This window comes from Diadema setosum, chromosome 15 (genome assembly GCF_964275005.1).
Source record: "Diadema setosum chromosome 15, eeDiaSeto1, whole genome shotgun sequence".
NCBI lineage: Eukaryota > Metazoa > Echinodermata > Echinoidea > Diadematoida > Diadematidae > Diadema > Diadema setosum.
The window spans coordinates 33239612-33259614 of record NC_092699.1 but is presented as its reverse complement, the minus strand read 5'-3'; the positions used below and the strand labels follow the sequence as shown (position 1 = coordinate 33259614).

The 20003-nt window shown below is 40.0% G+C and overlaps 2 protein-coding genes across 2 annotated transcripts; one reads left to right on the top strand and one right to left on the bottom strand.

Annotated features, from left to right (window-relative positions):
* Positions 1 to 1121: 1121 nt before the first annotated feature.
* Positions 1122 to 11077, top strand: LOC140238907 (tRNA pseudouridine synthase-like 1). The gene is made up of 7 exons (XM_072318805.1): positions 1122 to 1213; positions 3109 to 3178; positions 3919 to 4118; positions 5086 to 5232; positions 5677 to 5905; positions 8791 to 8953; positions 10227 to 11077. Exons 1-7 carry the CDS (start codon positions 1167 to 1169, stop codon positions 10286 to 10288), a joined length of 918 nt encoding a protein of 305 aa, XP_072174906.1. The 5' UTR covers positions 1122 to 1166; the 3' UTR covers positions 10289 to 11077.
* Positions 11078 to 14183: 3106 nt separating this feature from the next.
* LOC140238700 (kelch-like protein 31) lies at positions 14184 to 19045 on the bottom strand. Its single transcript, XM_072318600.1, has 3 exons — positions 18992 to 19045; positions 15772 to 16915; positions 14184 to 15013 (listed from the first exon to the last, which is right to left on the bottom strand). The coding sequence occupies exons 1-3, from the start codon at positions 19043 to 19045 to the stop codon at positions 14262 to 14264; spliced, it is 1950 nt and encodes a 649-aa protein (XP_072174701.1). The 3' UTR covers positions 14184 to 14261.
* Positions 19046 to 20003: the final 958 nt, after the last annotated feature.

Here is a 20003-nt window from a genome sequence, read left to right as displayed (position 1 = left end):
CCTCTTTCTTTCTTTTTTTTTTTCATTGCAGTCAACACAGTCACGAAATGGATTGATTCGTGTGTATCTCTGTCTGTCTGTTTATCTATCTACTTATTTATCTATCTATCTATCTACCATATCTATCTATCTATCTATCTATCTATCATCTATCTATCTATCTATCATCTATCTATCTATCTTATCTCGGTAGCTTGCCAGTCAGCTAGCTTTTTACATCTACCTATATAATACACCTCCCTATATCTATAAATATCTCTCCCTCTCTCAGGCAAACCATCCAGCTATCTATCTCTCTATCTATTCACCTATTGGTCTTTCATTGTAATCAAAATTCAGAGAGGAAAAACTGTAATATTATTCGATGCATATTAATTAAATTCGAGGTTAATGGAGAAAGGCGATACAATAATGGCCGATGGATGGCGCTATTTCTAAAACTCGTATTGTGGTGGATACCACTCGTGGTCATATCAACTTCTTTGGCATGACTTCCTCCCCTATCCAGGGAAATAATGTAATTATGCACAGAAACAACAACAAACTAAAGCACAGCATAAAATGATGAGAAATAAAGAGACAAAAAAAAAAAACACACCAAAAAACAAAAAACACGTATGGGAAACCCGGTTTACAAGTACTTTTTTTTTGTTAGTTTGATTATCCCCTATCCCCTCCCTCAACCTATTTCTTTGTCTGCTAGGTACTGAGTACTCAGTGCATTATAGTCATTATTTTGACTGTTTCTCATAATTGAAAAGATATAATTTCCGCGTTCCGCTAATGGGCGGCATATCCCGAGATATTATCACTTTGATTTCAAAGAGTGAAAGAATATTGAGGGGGAAAAAAATATAACTTCGATTCTGTCCTGTGTAACACAATATTTTATATTCTTACCGAGTTTGTAAGTCAGTTATCCAAACGCACATTCTGTTCTCAAAGATACAGGTCGAAACATGAGTGATAGGCCTGCTCCATCCAGAGTTTTTCAGCGTATGCCATCATCCAGATCTAGATCTTGCAGACCGCGCACAAGCAGACGACGGATGTTATAACGCTGACAGCAAACATCACAATGCAACATACACAACACCACACGCGTACAAGTAACACACGTACACACAACATGTGTGGTAGTAGTAGTGGTAGATGGTCATCGCAGAATGGTTCGCTATCTTATGCATTTTCAATACATAGGTACAAGGTACTGGTAAGTTATTGATACATATTTTGAGAGAGAGAGTGTGTGTAGCTTAGTTCAGGCTTGTCAAAAGAAAACAAACACAGATTCATTATCAGCTTAATTAGGCAGCATGAACATCGTGGTGACCGAGATGATCATGAATGCAGTGTATGTGCAGTGAATTCGGCAAGTGTTTTATTGTGGTCCCACTCGCTTACTTTTCTGATGGGGGACTCGTGCCTGGCACAGCGATGTAAAAGACATTTGATAAGAGTATTTAATATTACAAGAATACATAACTAATCAAGCTACCAGATAGTCTAGTAGGATAGGACGTATTCCGATCCGTGAATCAGTGGATCTGGATCTGGATGTAGTACAGTGCATGGCAAGACCTTTACGGTGTATAGAGGCACCGAGTGAGAGAGGGTCCAGGAAGATGACTCTTCTCAATCACATTGCTGTGCTGTGATTTGTTTGAATACTCCCAGTGCTCGAAGTGATCACTGAACAGTGGACGTTTATGATAAGAGTAGCCCGACCAGACGCCGTGCACTAGCACACAGCGCGACTTACACTTGTGTACAGCGACAGGGCTGTGTATAGACCGATTCGGGTTCGTTGAAGGCAGCAGACAATTTGTGGCACTGGGCGCAGCCATAAGCTCATTTTGAGGTGTCTTAGCCGACCCCCCCTCCTCTCTCCCACCCCACGGGCAACATGTTTATCGCGCACTTGTAACAAAGGTTCGCGCACTAAGCAAGCATTCGCGCACTCAGTACGAGACGCCCATTGGCTAAAACAACCATGCATCAGTTTTTCATTCCGCGCGGAAGGGGGTGGGGGAGAGGGGAGGGGGGGGGTCGGCTGAGACACCGCAGTAATGGCGCTGCCCATGCCAAAAATACACATAGCGCATCACAGAATCGGTCTATAGTTATGACAGGAGATAGAAATCCTTGTCCTAATTGTCCTTGATGACTGAATCTGGATGTTCTAGTAATCGTTCATGCATTCTTTGTATGCTAGTACTAGCAGTAGAGTCAAGAGGTTAGAAGTAAAATCAAAGGAGTAACGCCGAACAGTAATTTGTTGTCGGACTTTCTTGCATTTCTTTCTTGCATAAAGGAATTGCCTCAATTGGTAAGGTAGGGAATAGGAGGAAAATAAACAAGAGAATGAGAAAATTTTGAAATACCAAAGAGAAGGACAATAACTCGATTAGCTGTAATTTTCCCAGCCCACTCCCCACCCACCCCCACCCCCGAATTCAGGAGGTACAAAATGAAACGCAACATATTTGTTGAGTGAATTCCCTCAAATGAATAAAAAAAGTTTGGAATATCTGACAAGAGACTAGGGGCAGATCCAGGAATTCGGGAAGGGGGGGGGGGGGTGCAAAATGAAAAATAGATATGCCCCTTTCGTTTTTTTTTCTTTTTATTTCTTTTATTTTAATAAAAAATAAAGGGGGGCGTGCCCAGGAATGCCCCCTCCTGGATCTGCCACTGAAGACAATCGTGACACTTGTGATATGACATCTCACAGGACCGCTTTTGGTGAACACTGTACTATGGTCCTACCTCAATATCTCTTCCATGAAATATTTCAATTTAGATGTTGTGTGTTCTGTCATTTATAGCAGTAATCATTCCTTGTTACTTCAGTATTATGCAAGTTATTCATAGAGTAAGGCACAGACATTTTGAGGTGAAATAATATTTGTTTTCAGTTGCAGGTTCAGAAATTTTTGACAACGTGAATTCTTGAATGTAATGCTGATTATGACTTGCACTGAATATTGCACATTTGTCATTTGTACCCTACTAATATGATTATAAACAATGTAAGTCTTTCTTCAACTATTATGTACTATTTACTCTGTAAATAGTATCATTTTCTATTTTGTCCCTTTGCTTCAGTGGTGTGGTGAGATCTAGTGAGCCTATTACCAAGTGCAATAGGAAACAGGGTGTCCAAGATGTATTGGAGGTAAGATGTCAGACACTTTTCTTTGTTACACTTTATCAGAGGATTGAAAACTTATTTCATAAACCAGAAAACTGAGATTGATATTGTTATCTTTGTAGATATTTCCTAATTTGACCAGATTGTAGAGTTACATGTTTGCTAATGCAAAACATAATGCCATTGTACACATTGGAACATAAATTACACATCTCATTACCTGAAAGTAGCCAAAGCAGCTAATACATTTTTATGAGTGCTTCCATATCTTGATTAATCAATGCATATTTAGATCCAGAATTATCATTGCAATTTTATGCCAACATGAGATGTAGTGACTTTTCCATTTTGATCATTGTCTCTCTACATACACTGGAACCTCATTATAAAGAAGTGGGATATAACAAAATTCTCTTATATTATAACAAAGTGATTTTGCAGGTTCCAACCCTTAATATTTCTGTGTTTTTGTTCCTAGATAAAGTGAGAAATCTGATATAACAGTGTAATTGTCATGGTTTTTATTACCCCTGGGCAACTACCCCGGACCCTTCCCCTGGCCCTAATCCTTATCCTAATCCTGAACCTAATCTTAACCCTAACTCAAACTTCTAACCCTAAACCTAAACCTAACCCTAATCTTTACTCTAACCTTACCACTAACCAGTATTTAAGCGGGGGGTAATTGCCCTCTTGGGGTAATTGCCCGGATATGCTTCCTTATAATGATGTTTCTGTGTACATTTATTGTGTCTGCCATGAAGAAAGCCTTCGACAAGCTCAGACCTGCTGAGCCGGTGAGGCTGCATGTTTCCAGTCGAACCGATGCTGGGGTACACGCCCTCTGCAACACGGCCCACTTCGACCTGGAGTTGAGAAGGAGGAGTACTAATCAGCCACGGGAAATCCCCGCTGAAAACATCACAGCTGCCATCAACCATTACGTGCAAGATGAAGATATCAGGTATGGGGTTTCTACTGATGTAGTGCAGACATTTGGTATTGTCTTCTTCTCTAACCCATTGAGGACGGGCTGATTTTGCTACAACATGCATTTCCCATAGACACTTGCCCGAGTATACTCAGGACTCGTCCTCAATGGGTTGATAATGGATGATGAGACTTTCTACTCTAGAATGGTAAGTGCACACAACTGCTTTGAGTAAAAAAAAAAAAAAAAAATATATATATATATATATCCTTTACATTCTCTGAGCTTACAATGCATGGTTATTCCTAAAACTTACAAGCTGAAGAGAGAATCTTACAGTGTTTAGTCTAGAGAAAGAGTTATGTGCAAGTAGGAGTAATACGAGGGGTTTTCCTATTGTCTTTCCTCAGAAATATTTGTAGGTAGACATAATGATTAGAAATGCTCTATTCGTTCTTGTTATGAATTGGGTAGTGGACTCCATGTGCCACCTTTCCTAGGTGCATTGCATGTTCATTCATCAGCAATTTCAAATTTAAAATACTAGTATGTACAAGCAAAAATGCAGTCTGTATAAATGTATTGAAAGCTAGACAGGGTAAAAGTAGTTATGTGATTGTCATCATTTGCCCAGGATTGCATCAAACACATTTTTTTTTCTTCATGGATTTGAATAGATGTTCCATGCACCTACCTTCTAAAATTGGAACTGAAAGGATTCAATGGCATTAGCTCTCAGAGGGTACGTGATCAAACATCATGAAGATTCCATGGTCATACATGCAAGTGAGATATATTTTTTAGACAGACCATGCCACTAGAAGTCAATGGGATTTTCACTTGACACATCCAGCATTCTCAGAAATTTGATGTGAAGTCAAACTAGTCTAAGTGGCCACATATTGTATCACGGAAATGTACAATCCATGCCCAAAACCTGCATAATGTGTGATCTTCATCTTTTGTGCTGTCCTCACTTCTCTGTTCACCACCATTGAAGGGTCATCAAGATCACCAAGGTCCCAGACAACTTTCACTCCCAGCACCGTGCAGTCGGGAGGTCGTATCTCTACAGATTCGCCGCCGGCTGCCACAAGTTTGATTTCCCCATCTTTGAGAGGGCGAGGTGCTGGGCCATAAGAGAAAGGTGTGAAAGCCACCTCGTCTAGTTCCTATGTGTACATAGATTAAATTTTTGTAAATGCATGCACTCTTGTCCGATTTATCCCTTTTGTGGAATGCCATCTAGGGTTTCATCTCTACTTTTTTCCCCCCAGTTCTTCCTTTTTATCGACTGGGGGGGGGGGGGGGGGGGATTCGTAGCACCAAAGTTTGTTGGGGGGGGGGGGAACTTTACAAAGTGCCTTTGTCTCTTGGCTTTCAATTTGATTTACCTGAATTCTCACCGACGAGATTCATTCTGTCAAGAAATACAGGTTGCTCATTGTGTAAGAGAAATGCACATTTGATATTATCCACATTTTCTTCTTTTTTTTGTCAGAAAATTTATAGAAGTTTTTGGCATGATCTTATTTTGTGATAAACTTTGTAAGCAATACTTAGTTTTCTTTACTTGGATCATGGTTTTAAGTCTTGATACCACAGCAATGGTGCAAGCATCAGAAAACTTCCTGGGCACCCATGACTTCAGTGCCTTCCGCAACGCCAGTCCTGACGGCGACCTGAAGTCCCCCATCAAGACCATGGACCATATCGAGTTCAGGCGGGACCTGGGCTTCTTGGACCAGCACTGCCCGGAGCTGGACGGTGTGGAATTCTGGGAAGTCACCTTCTACAGCAAGTCCTTCCTGTATAGACAGGTGAATTCAGCAAGTCAAATACAATTCTCGCTAGTACCCGGATGGTGATTTAAGCGTCAATTATGGTGCATTATGGGATAGTTTGGGGAGCCAAGTCACTTCCGTTCAATATGCGAACGCTCTTTACATACAGCTAACAGCTATACAGCCGGCTGACTGTATTCTGGCGTGTACTTACTGTTTCCTCGATTTGAATTTTAGCGTTTACAGTATACGAGTTGAAATTCTCCATTCTAGAGAAATTACTGTAAATACGACTTTGGGTTGTTACTGCGAAGCTGCCATGTGTTGGTCGCACAACAATAAACAATGAAATCTACAGAAATATCCCTGGATGTAAGACATGATGTGGGTGAAGTTTCCGGGTGAACGCTGTACATTTCAGCTGCTTTCACTGCCAGTGATTTGAGGTCAGGCTTGCGTTTTCCATGACAAGGAATGCCTCTTTCCGTCAAAAACGCTTTCAAGTTTAGAGAAAGACCTTCCATGATGATATAGGTGGGTGAATATTTTCAAGTATTATTTTCAGCGTTGTTGTGGGGTATGCAGAGATGACTGATGTGCAAATCGATCGCTAAGATCAGGCAGTATGTCTAGCTTGTATGCAAGGCCCAGGGCAAATACATAGGCTAGCTATCACAGGCATGGCTCGGGTACTGTGCCTATCTGTGGCTGGCACGGCACTAGGTACGTACACATACGCGCACACTAGCGCTGTGCAAAATATGCCCCGCACTGGAAGTGTCCGAGTCCTGGAAGTGCACTAAATCTTGATGAAAGAATCACATCCGGGTACTTTTTTGCATATTGGCGATAGCGAGAACTGCCTTCCTTCCCTGCCAAGGACTTATCAAATAGCTTTCACAGCAGACTTTCCAGTATGTGTTTATTGTGGCTATTCTTATCCCTTTTACTGTAGCTGCTCCTCAAATCTACTTTACTAAGAGTATTTTGGAGCATAGGTGGTCCCATTTCAAGTGTATTCATCACTTTTGGGTGTGAAATTGCAGAAACCAAGATATCTTCAAATCGTTGCAATGTAATTGAATGTCCAACACTTCTTTGACTGGTGTTTAAGAAATGAACCATCTTTAAGACAGCATTACCGGTACTGAAGTATTATGTAGTATTAAAGTGGCTGGTCTGCAGATAGCACTGTTCTGAACATGATTGTTTAAGGGTGTGTACAGTTCTGGTCGAGGTGAGGATTTAGCTTTTAACGTTTTGCGAGATATTCAGAAACCACTCTATGAGATGTCAAAGAGCATGCAGTTCTAAGGGGTATCAAAAGTTTATTCGATGGAAATTGGTTTTGAAATGGCTGAGATATCCAAAAACAAGGTGAAACAAAGAGATCCTAATAAAGTTGTGGCATGTCGCCTTTTATTATTAGCACTTTTTTTTGGATATCTCGGCCATTTGAAAACCAATTTTCATCAAATAAACATTGAATCCTGCTTAAAATTACATGCTCTTTCATATTTCATAAGAGGCTTTTCATTATCTCACTTAGGAATGTTCAAAACATGAATCCTCACCTCAACCAGTACTGTTACTGTACAGTCCCTTTAAAATGATCTCGCAACAGATGATTATTCTGTGGATTCACTCCAGAGCCCCAACACCTCACATACACTGTTCTTCCTTGTGGACTGTAGACCAGTGAATTTGAATAAAATTATTGAAAAGATATTGTTAAAGAAAAACTCTAAAAGTCTGGATAGCAGACTATTTGCAAATAACATTGGTCATCACTTTAAAGGACAAGTTCACCTTCATAAACATTCCTTGTATTGTTGTACGCATGTGGCATCATACACTGCAGTAGTCTTCTCATCCAGCGGTGACTGCACAAAAACTTCAAAAATTCATAACTTTTGAACGGATTGTCCGATTTTCCTCAAACTTTCAATGATGTGTTCTACTAATATTGCTGCATTCTCTCAATCCTTATGTTAATGAAGGTGAACTTGTCCTTTAAGAGTATCAATACAGTGATACACCGCAAACAATATGATTTGGAAAATGCCAACAGAAAGGATAAATACTTCTGCTAAATACTTCTGCAGATTTAATTAAGTTCCTATTGTTTAATCCAATTTACTAATGCACAATGTTTTGTTTTGTCTTTTTTTATTAAATTGTCCTCAATACAACTTGCCTACTTTAGAAAGAGTTAGATGATTAGTTTTCTTGTGTCTGTAGCTGCGGGAAATAACTTAGATAAATGAAGAGAGAACTATAGATGAAGAGAGAGAGAGAGTTGTTGTTGTGTCTTAAAGGTAGGGGATACCTTTTACAGACCTCCCAAAATGCAGCAAAACATTAAATATGAACCTCAGGGGACTTGTTTAGGCCACTGCTGAGAAATTTGGAAGTCAACAGTTATCTACAATTTGAATAATGCACAAAACTCAACTACTCAGTAGTTCTTTGTTTCAGCCACACTTGAGCCTTTTTGTTGCAGTCTTCTGTAAATTTTATCTATAAACACAAATCTAAAAGTATAAGAGCTGATGTAATAACATATAGCGTATGTGGCAAGAATGTATATAGAAATGTTTGTAAATTTTGATGAACTTTCTTCACAAAATATACATGATGGACACACATGCAGTGCATGGGTCTGCAAAGGTAGCCTAGTAATGTACTGGAATTTACGGTGAGCCCCGAAAAAAATTCAATTCAAAATCTAACGGTCAATAAAGATGTACTAAATGTTACCTTCCACTTTCAATACTTTATGGGAGTTTCTAAAATGATACTCTCTTCAACATACCACTGTAATTATACAACTCTTCATTTAAGGCATGCAAATGGGATTCCCTACCTTTAAGTGAGAACAATGAGATTGTTGGAATTTGTTAATTTCTTTTGACTTGAAGATTCGAAGAATGATGGGCACCCTCGTCGCTGTGGGACTGGGTCGTCTGGCACCCTCTGACATCGCAAGAATTCTTCAGTCGCGCAATAATGGCACTATGCACGGAGCAATCATGGCTCCTCCGTGTGGATTGTACCTCAAAGAAGTCGTTTATAATGAAAATGGTAGGTGCTGATCATTTCTTTTGCTATGAATCCAATTGTTTTCTAAGAAAATATTGGTTTTTTTAAACCAAGATTTATCAACAGGGACATTTTCTCCCAGAGCAAGTTCTGTCATCCAATGTGAATTCAAGAGTTTATGCCAGAGACTGTTTTTGTAAACTAGGGAAATTGATTCTTAACCCGTTCCTTCCGCAATTCTCTATATACCTTCAATGTCCCCAAACGAGATTCTTTTTGCCTGTCGACAGAAAACGGACAGGTTGCTAATCCAGCTGTGCGAAAGCAGTCAAGCGGTGCATGCATCCCCTCCCCACTGTCAACTACATGTGCCCTTGAACAATAGAAATATCGATAGGGTGCAATGTATGAAAAGAGCGTGCGCTGATGGGCTCACAGTCTCTTTTGTTCTACACAAATCAGGCACCAGAATGCGATGACTGGGGTCAGCGAACTAAGATATCTACTGTGATCAGCTTTGATCGCTAATGTACATGTTCATACGAGTTTTGTAGCAGAGCAAGGGCAAACTAAATCAGAATAAAGGTAAAGAATACTGTGATATACAAATTCTTCCAACAGAAAGAGAACAAGTGCTTATAGAATAAACTCTAACCTTTTTATCAAACCCATTTTTCGGGGACTCTATAACACAAAGAAGCATGAATTTAGGCCATGAAAGCAGACACTCTTGTCTTCATCTTGGGAACCTGGTATACCAGGTTCCCGTAAGGAACGGGTTAAAAACTGACTGTGGTATCGATGGTGTGGAGTAAAAAGACGAATTAATAGACTATGTTACCCAGTAAATGTGTACTTACTATATTTCTAGCATTACATTTGTCTTGGTGTAGTGCATATATTTGCCATACATGAGTGTAATTAAGGAGAAATATATTTGTTTTGGTATGTGAATATAATCATTACATGTTGAATTCTTGACTCCTGATGACCTATTTCTATTCTGGTACACTCCAACACTTATTCTTTTTTCAGTCATGACTATCTCCTTGTTCTTCATTCATTTTCTCTCCCTCCCCCCCCCCCCATATTTTTGTCTATTCTTTATTTGGTTCTTGATGATAATATCATCTCATCATTTCTCTATCGTGTGCTTAATGCAGGGATAATATCATGATTCCTATGAGTGCTGTTGAAATTATTTTGGTCATATCCATCATTTTCACCATCATTTGGTAACTCAATTTGTCTTCCTCTCTGCAGTTTTCTCGCAAATGAATCACGAACCATGCAACTTTTTTGTTTTCCTTCTCAGATTTTGTGACCCACAAACCCCAGTCACCAGAGCCTGATGGCGATGCTGCTGCTGTTACCTGAACTTATCTGTTACTGTGAGAGGTGACTGAGAATGCTACCCATCCAGCAAGGCTCAGGTCTGTGCCCTACGGGTTCCTCAAAAGGCAAGAGTACCCAGAGTATGATTGTTGAGATCAGGCAGAGAGCAAAGCAAGAGGCAAGATTCATTCCGAAGTACAAGCGTATATAAGTTGTATTTAGAATTCGCCTTTCTCTGCAACAATTGTGACAGTTGATTGATGATGCTATCCATCCAAGTAAGGATCAGCTCTGTACTCATCGGGTTCCTAAGGCAAGATTGTCCAGAGTATGATTTTTTTACATCAGGCAGGGAGCAAAGCAAGAGGCAAGGTTCATTCTTGAAGTATATCATTTATAGAATTTCCCTTTTTTTGCAACAATTGTGACAGTTGACTGAGAATGCTATCCATCCAGCAAGGATTGGCTCTGTGCCCATTTGATACCTGAAGCAAGATTGTCTATTTTAACTGTTATGATCAAGCGAGGACCAAGGAAGAGGCATGGAAGTGCCCTCTGTTAATCATTTAGTGCCCCATCAGTTTTGGTCTCCCAGCCATGACAAGAGATTTGTTCCAGTGTCTGTAGCATATGTGTGAGTTTTAACTTTGCTGTTATGATCTTATCCCTGAAATCAGAGGGATTTGGTATGATGAAACTATAACTTAGCCATGCATTAAGAAGACTGGAGGTAATTACTCCTGGGCAAATTTTAAATCAACTATAAATGCATACATCTATTTTCAATAAATCTCAGCATTTTAAAAGGAATATATGATAAACAAAGGTTTGTATCTTGTTTATTTGGTTGTTTTTGTTTCCTTCTGTGTGTTTATGGGCATGGGTGTTAGTGAAGCTTTATAATGACTCAACTGATACTGGCTGGGATTCAGTAAGAACAGCCAGGATGGTGAGGTGGCTCCTGTCGGTAACGCGTCTGCCTTGCAATCTTAGGGCTTGGGTGCTAGTCCTATTGAGTCTAGCTGAGCAATGTTTTGTGTACTGTAATCATGCCATCCCCTCTAGTAGGAGGCGAAAACAAGTCTCTCCCCTGTGATAAGGTAGCTGGTCCTCAACGGGTTAATGGAGGTCCCATGAGTGAGGGAAGCACAATCCACACACATAAAGAATTCCACCTTTACTGTGAAAATGGATACTTTCGCATGTTTTTTTTTTTTTTTTTTTTTCCGCATACTTTTTTATGCTCAGGTGAATGAGATTAGTTTCACATGTTTTTGATTCCGCAGAATCAAGACATTAACTCCTGGAACATGGAGCAAGCAGAAATATTGGCATGCTTTATTTTTTGGTGCCATTTTCTGGTTGTGCTAAATGAGCAAAAATTTGAACACTGCAAAAATTCCACTTTTACAGTACTTCCTTGCAGTGAGCAGGGTGCTAGCCTGTTAAAGTGTGCCACCCCACATACCCACTCTAGAAAACAGGCGAATGATGCCAACCCCTCACAGTTCATTCCAGACAATTTGGAACATTTGAATTAACAAATGGTGTGAACCCTACGCATCGTGCCATGTGAAGGAGAAGGAGATTACAGACAAAACACAATTCCAGGTTTTCAGATTGGTGAAAACAGACGTTGAATAAACTGATATGAGTGAGTGATACAGTTGTATAAATGCAACAAAGTGCTTACATATTGTAGTTCAGACACAGCATTGTTTGACAAACTGTGTTGCAATACATGTACATGTATTTCATATTTTGTTGTCAATTATTATTGGTATAATTAATTCAGGAAAAAGTTATAATGCATGCAAACTAGGGAAATCCCTGTCCAATGGCCACAAACTTAGAAAAATCACTGTCATATCAGTAACTTTTTTTTTTGAATTGCCAAATTTACTGGTCTGACATGATTGGTAAAAGAAAAATAATAACATTGTATATACACAGACACATTATAATCATAAAAACAATAGAATTATAGAACTGAGAGTTGTATAAAGTATTGAGGAAGACTTTGTAACTTCTCTTGCTGTCATTAGTGTACACATAATTATACTTGTACATGTAATATTTCTTTTTAAAGGGGCATTCCAGATGATTTTTATAATTCCACATCACGCATTACATAAATCAACAGCCCCATGTATATAGATTTGTGAAATTAATTGTGGTTATGAGCACAGAAACTTAATGATCTGAAAAACCGTATACAAATTACACTGAACAATGTTGATGACAGGCTCATGTATTTAAAAAATGCCTGCTTAACAAGTTCACCTGTGTAGAATCTACGCATGCCTTCTTCTTTTGTTCTGCTTCCTTGAGCCCCAACTCATGTATTATTTAATGGTGAGGCTGCTATATCATCATCCTTGTTCATTGCAATTCGTTATAAATTTTGAAAACATTCATATTCCTCACTCCAATCACTATAAATTCTGAAACTCTGTATTCAGTATAACTAATTTACAGTTGTTCAAATATAAAAGTATGAAAATCATCCGGACATCTCCTTTAATAATCTTTTCACTCTAAATTCCTGGATTTATTACTAGATATACATGTATCTATTTTGTAATAAATACTTTACGTGTAACATTCCAGCATGATTTACCCAATAAGATTCAAGAAAATCATTTTAGACAAAGTTTGATAGATTCCTGGTTAGATGTACATCAAGTAGGCCTACTTTCATTATCACTGCTTTAAAGGGGATGGCTAGTAACTGATCAGTGGGAATCAGTGGGAATGCTGGAGGATGATTGTTCCAATCTTTGTGGGATTCATTTGATATTTATTGTTGTGTGAAAATTATTTGCTTCAGAATGGTCTCATATTTAAGTAATGTGCAGTTTAATGTTTCCAGGTTAGCGTGCCTGGTCAGTGACGGGGCATTAATCTGCACATCACTTGAATATGAGACCGTTCTGAAGCAAATAATTTTCACACAACAGTAGATATAATATAACATACTCTTAAATGAATCCCACAAGGATTGCAACAATCATCCCTCAGCATTCCCACTGATTCCCACTGATCGGTTACTAGCCATCCCCTTTAAGGTCATGTTGATCATAAACAAATACCAGTGTCTGAATGATGCACGGTTACAGGCCAACGTTTTGTTCTGTGCACTATTGTTGAAGTGAAATGTTTTCATGTACAGTAGGACCCTATCATGAAGAGGTTACATATAACAATTAAAAACACAGTCAGAACAACAGCAAAAAATTTACTGAACCAAATTCTGTATATTTCTGTATATTTCTTTGTTTTAACCTAATGTAGTTCTAGAACACACACTGTAGTTCCCAGGGTCCCAAGGTTTGTTATAATGAGGTTTCTTGAGGTTTCTTGAGGTTTGTTATAATGAGGTTGTACATTCACGCACAGATGCACTAACACACCATTCAAATCTTTGATAGCATTAAAGAAGAAATCCACTTAAAAACTTAATGAAAAAGAACATCATGCCGAACACTGCAAAAATGATCGGAATAGGATAAGAAATAAGGAAGTTATGACATTCTGAAATATCTTTTTTTTTTTTAACACTTCTCGACCATTCGTTATGAATATTCAAATTAGCATGTTGATGTCATGCTCATTCATTGCATATAAAAAAATCTCATATTTCAGCTGTATGAGTATAAAACTTACCTTAAAATCGTCCAGAATGATAAAAAAAAGAACAATTGTTACCTCTGATATATTTTGTTATGGGAATACTGTATATGCTTTTATACATGTACGTGTATTAGCTAAATATTCTTTTTTTTTCGCATTTCAACATACGTGAAAAATTGTGAGAGGATGACATTATCAACTCACTCATTTGAATATTCATAAGGACTGGCCAAGAAATATCAAAAAAAAAAGTGAAATTTCAAAATGGCATGTCTTCTTTATTTCTTATCCAATTTTAGTCATTTTTGGAACGTTCTGTAGGGATTTTTTTTTCTCTCTTTCTTCTGGAGTTAATTTATTTTGGGGTGGATTTCCTAGCTCTTTAATGAACAATGAGGGCAGTAGGAGATTCAATGGCACACATTGAATGCCTCATGATTGGTGCAGGCAGCTGTCCAATCAGACTCCAGGTCCGGTCTCTTACGTCGAAGTACTGCACGTCTGGGTATCTCTTGCCCTTCTTCCCGTTGAATCCGCCAACGACGTAGATCATGTCTCCCTGGGTGACGGCTCCAGCGAAGCACACTGGACGAGGCATGCTCTCGACGGTCCGCCACCTGTCCGTGGTCGTGTCGTAGCATTCGACGGAGTCGCAGTCGATGCGGCGACCGGAAGCATCGCGCGTGTTTCCGCCAAAGACGTAGAGCTGTCCGTCGACCGCACACATCATGTGGAACGCCCTCTTTGCTGACATACAGGACATGTGCACCCACTTGTCGCTCTGAGGGTGATAACACTGGAGCGCGTTTGTGAAATGCCGCCCAGCAACAACGCCCCCACTAACGTAAATCTTACCATCCAACGTGACACTAGCATGCCCAAAGAGACCGGTGTACATGTGGCTGACGTAGGTCCAGGACTTGGTCGCGGGGTCGTAGTATTCCACGCTGGCGAGGGAGCCGTGGGCGTTCTTCCCGCCGACCGCGTAGATCCGGTTTTCCAGCGTGTTGAGAGTGAATACGGCCCGACGCTTCTGCATAGGGCACAGCTGGGTCCACGTCCCAGTTTCAGGGTCATACTCGTGACATGTTCCAATGCTGTCTGCAGCTTTGTTATGAGCCGAATGCTGGCCCCCTGTATGAAAAAGGGAAGACGAGGGAAATATTGTGAAGTGCCTAAAACATCCCTTTGATAATTGTTAAGTGACAGTTACATCTTCCAGAAAATTGCCACAAATGCTAAATACACACACACACCAAAAAAAAAAAACAAAAACAAAAAAAAAAACAAAAAAACGGTTGTTTCAAGTAAACAACGCTGAAGTAATGTGCTGTGCACTTCTGGAGACAATTTCTAAATGGGTCAAATTATTATCTTGATGTTAAGGTTGTTAAATGAGTGATCCGAGTGCCTCATGAACTACCATGAATCGCAAATTATTTGATAATTTAACTGTCAAGCGAAATGTGCAGGTGCAGTGGTTTTTATTTCCTAAGACAGCCTTGAAATAGAAAGGTAATTCCAACAGTGATAAGTAAATAAACGTGTATTAGTTCTAACTTCATCACTCGTTTTGCATACTATCCAAACATTATTTTAGATCATAAATTCAAATATCTTTAGAACACTAACATCTCATGTAACAAAGGAAAATCTTGTCACAACCGAATCGCTAGAAGACAGTGATATATGAAACAATATGCAGTATGGTTAATAGATGTGACAGTAATTGGTTCAGTTTGTCAATTCTATCTAATAATCAGCTACATTATAGATGACATTAACCAAGATCTTCGTATTGGGGAGGTGATTATCACATCTTGGAGCTTTTTGTACAAATACAAAAATGTAATTCGTAAAGATAGGAACGGGAGAGAAAATTATCTGCGCACCTGCAACATAGACGATTCCGTTTAGCACAGTGCTGGCGTGATCCAGTCTCTTAATGGGCATCGGTGCTCCCTCCTCCCACTGCCCAGATGACATCTTGAATGTGAACATCCTGTCGCTTGGTGCGCCAGCTGAATCGTCCCCACCTAGCAACGCGAACATGGCATCTCCCGGAGCTTGGGTCATGTGTGAGGGTCGAATGCAGTCCTGCGTCCGCGCGGCGATGCAAGAGAGGATCGTCTGCTTCAGCGCGGCGTCGTCGGCGTTGGCGAGACGACATTCGATGGCGGAGATCTCGCATTGGATGTCGGTCGGCCGGATGTCGTGGAAACGAACCACGGAGAGGAGAGTTTCCGCGTGTCTCATGCGGGTCTCGCGGTCGTGCTCGACCCAGGCGATTAGTGCGCGGAGCAGCTCCAGAGCCGGACCAGAGAATTCCTCGTGCTGCCTCACCGCCAACAAGTCTTCGGCGGCCATGCTCAAATACTCATCGCCTCCTCGGGCGAGCAGGACGAAGTTCTCTGCTACGTATCGCTCGATGATGCTCTTGATTTCGTCCGAGTTCACGTTCCTGCTGATTTGCAAGGCGTCTAAACAAGTTTCGGGTCTCAGCAAACTCTTCGTCTGGTCCGTGCAATACTGCTTCAAGTCGGGCATCTCCAGGTAATCGGCCGCGCGGAAGACGTCCGCGATCTGTTCCATGGTGCACTCACCTCCGAGGTCCGACGTGTACATGAATGAAGTCACGGCCCGCAGCGCTCCGATCGATACACCTTCCAGGACGATTTCAGGCTTGGTCACCGGCGATTTTGCCCTCGATGCGATCTTGAGGAGCTGTTCGCGAAGATACTTGCTGTTCGCCGCGAGGATGGTGCGATGGGCTTCGAGCTTGGTGCCATTAGCAACGACTGTGACGTCACAGAGGAGCCCCTGGTTGCGAAAAGTGTTTAACTCCTTCAGCACCCTCCCTCCATGGATAGAACTGAGCGAGCTCGTGAGTCGAGTATAGGATTTGTTGGCGGGCTTCAGGGGTGATCGTCTGCCGAGCGAGGAAGTCAGATTCAGCTGCATGGGATTCTTCCTCGGTGATAGCTCCTTGCGAGGTGAAAGGTCGTTCAAGAACGCTTCTGGTTCCGGATAGGGATCCTTTGAAATCAAGGTCAAAACAAGAAATATCATAAAACATATAGATAATAATTATGATAGTATGCGGTATACTTTTGTTTTCAATGGGTTCTATATCTTACACTAAACGATCGTAGTATCACTCTTCTGTGAAAGGCAACAGTGTTTCTGTCAATGCCACATTTAAGAACTCATTAACTATATATTGTGCGGACACTATTATTAAGAACGCTCTTATAAACATAGAAATTGAAAAAAAAAAAAACCGCAACAAAAATCCCCCCAAAAAAGTACAAATCGCACCTTATATCAAATCAACATAAGTATGCAGGTACATGCATGTAGTTTTACACAAATTTATACTGGCACTACCAATGCCTACATGTACATTATCATACATGATGGTATATAATCCTAACGAGGGAGTAACTTTCTCATCTACTGTGTACATCGTACATGTATATAAATTCTTCGATGAAATTAATGGTTGATTACAAGCATTCCGCGTTTGTTTTCTGATGCGGTGGACGGGGTACTACTGAACTAAAAGACAAACAAACATGTACAAACAGTGGATGCATGTATCTTGCTGCATGGGTACCATGTGGGCTTGCTACAAAAAGAAATACCATTATAAACCCAACTTTGTAGAGATATAATGTATTGTGATTTCCGTCCAGCCGTTCTCGTAATAATGCCAGATACATGTTCGCTGTATTACCTATCTGGTAGTGGTACAAAATCTGTACCTCGACTTTAAACATGCGTGATGCCCATCTTTTTCCGACGTCGAAGCTGTAGCAGCTTTGTGACTGTCTCCCTTTTCAAAGTCTTTTTCCTCAACTCATCTATCATGAGTCTCAAGTCATTTGTATACCTTGATCTTCGCTGAACAAGAGTGTGGGAGTGACGTATCTCACGACCTTCGAAAGTCCGAATGCCCAAACTTCAAAATCCTCCTAATGAAGCCTCTTCCGTTACGCCAGAGAGAACATCAACGCGATAACTACAAAACATATCGTTTAAGACTCCATTCGTTTATATATATATACACACACACACACACACACACACACATATATATATATATATATATATATATATATATATATATATATGAAGGGTTTGTTTGCAAAAACCGATAAGTCAATTTTTGAAGATTTTAAAGTACGATCTCTGTCATAAAGTACAAAATAATACCTTTTAAATGATATATTTGTCACTACATATAAAGGTATATTTTTGAAGTTATGGTCAAAAGAAGCAAAAAATTTCTTATTATTTTCTTTATTTTTCTTGACCTTTAATCGCAAATATCTCCATTCGGCAAATATGGACTTATCGGTTTTTGCAAACAAACTCTTCATATATATATACAGTATAATGCGAGTCAAGTGGAAGAATATACGATTGGTGGAGAACGATGATAAAGAACCTCTAGTCTACACATTATAAAATTATATACATGCCCTGTATAGGGCCTACATGGATTCCCTGTACGCAGCAACTCTGCACTGTTGATAATAGAATGTGCGATTTATCAGAATGTCTGAATTTGAAGAGTGCGTAATGAGAAGTAAATACGGAGAGCATGTAATCTATGTATATGCATGTGTGTGTGTTTATTGCGTGTGCGACAGAAAGAGAAAGAGACAGACTGTTATAGCGAGGGGAAGGAAGAGAGAGCAAAACAAACTTAAGAAACAGGAAGGTGGGGTTTCCACCTCCCCGAAAGAACTTACCATTTTGCATAAACAGGTAGTGACAGGCTGGTGAGGCAATCAACTGAAATTTAGAACGGGAGGCCCGCACTCCAGAATATTCAAATTAATACGTGCATTCTCTACTACAAGTCACCAACAACAGGTACTCGAAGCCACCGTGTGTTTTCGCGTATTCACTGAACTGACTCGTACAGCCAGGGCTGGTTCAAACAACAACGCCTCTTGTGTACATTTAAATCTCCCCCAATTTCTCTGTTGCCATTGTTAACGCGACGCCAAAACTCGACAGACCGTGACGAGGTTTTCGATAGCTCCCAAGGAATCGTGATAGCTCTCCACACAATGTCTTCATCATGCAAAGGGCAGCCCTCACTGTCGCACACGCTCTTTTAACAATGGTTCTGGACGCAGAGGGCAGCATCAACATTTCGTCAGTGCCGTATCCACATAACGGCGCTGCATTTCGCCAGATCATACTGAAAAGTGCTCTGCATTTCGCGAGGTAACAAAGATGATAAAGCACACCTTTCCGTGCCCAGACAAAATTGACGTAGACTTTTTTTTTCTGCCGGAGAAAGATATATTGCAACGAAATTAACCCTAACCAGGCCAGGCTTTTTTGGCTGTTCTATGGCCGGGGGATAAACTGATAAACTGAATCACCAACCCCCCCCCCCCCCAGATCTCGGCCGTCGATCGCGCAATCGCCATGAAAATCGGCACATACATTTCCTGTGGCGTAAACTACCAAACTATAAAAAGAAAAAAAAATGAAATTTTCATCTTTTTAAATAATTTTGCTAAATATATGCATGAAATCATACATTTTGCTCAAAATCAGAAAATAAAGCTCCTAGAAGACGAATTTTTGGTGATGATATTCTTTGTAGTATTTCGAAAAATGTACTTGAAAAAAAAAGAGTGGTATCAAAATTTATTCCTTTTGTATTGTATTTTATTCATTTCTTATGTATTTCTTTGTTTTTCGACCTTTTCTTTTTGTCATTTTTTCTCTCAAAATTTATGACAACATATTTCAAACATAATTATGCTAAAATAAACAGATTTCAGGCAATGAAAGTGAAATTAATCGTATATTTTTGAATAAGATGAGAAAACTCCATTTGCATAGACTTTGTACAAAAATCACGTTTTTGATCAATTTTTGGTCTGACAAGCATGTATAAAAGGTCGTGCAGCGTCGTAACCGTATGCCCGATTTTCGCGAAAATGGTGTTGTAAGCTGTGCGAGACTTAAAAGTCAAAATCCAGCGAGCGGCGTGGTCAAAAAATTTCGCGCGGTAGAATGCTCGTGAAAAATGTCGGGGGGGGGGGGGGGCGTTGATTCAACCCCCGCCGTTCTAGGGTTAAAGCTTCATCCAACC

Coding starts and splice junctions, on each gene's coding strand:
- LOC140238907 (XM_072318805.1), top strand. CDS start 1,167: ATGGTTCGCTATCTTATGCATTTTCAATACATAGGTACAAGGTACTG. Junction 3,179..3,918: donor GTGTCCAAGATGTATTGGAG/GTAAGATGTCAG, acceptor TCTGCCATGAAG/AAAGCCTTCGACAAGCTCAG. Junction 5,233..5,676: donor TGCTGGGCCATAAGAGAAAG/GTGTGAAAGCCA, acceptor CATGGTTTTAAG/TCTTGATACCACAGCAATGG.
- LOC140238700 (XM_072318600.1), bottom strand. CDS start 19,045: ATGTTGATGCTGCCCTCTGCGTCCAGAACCATTGTTAAAAGAGCGTGT. Junction 16,916..18,991: donor TTAAAAGAGCGTGTGCGACA/GTGAGGGCTGCC, acceptor TTGATTTCAAAG/GATCCCTATCCGGAACCAGA. Junction 15,014..15,771: donor CGGAATCGTCTATGTTGCAG/GTGCGCAGATAA, acceptor TTTTTCATACAG/GGGGCCAGCATTCGGCTCAT.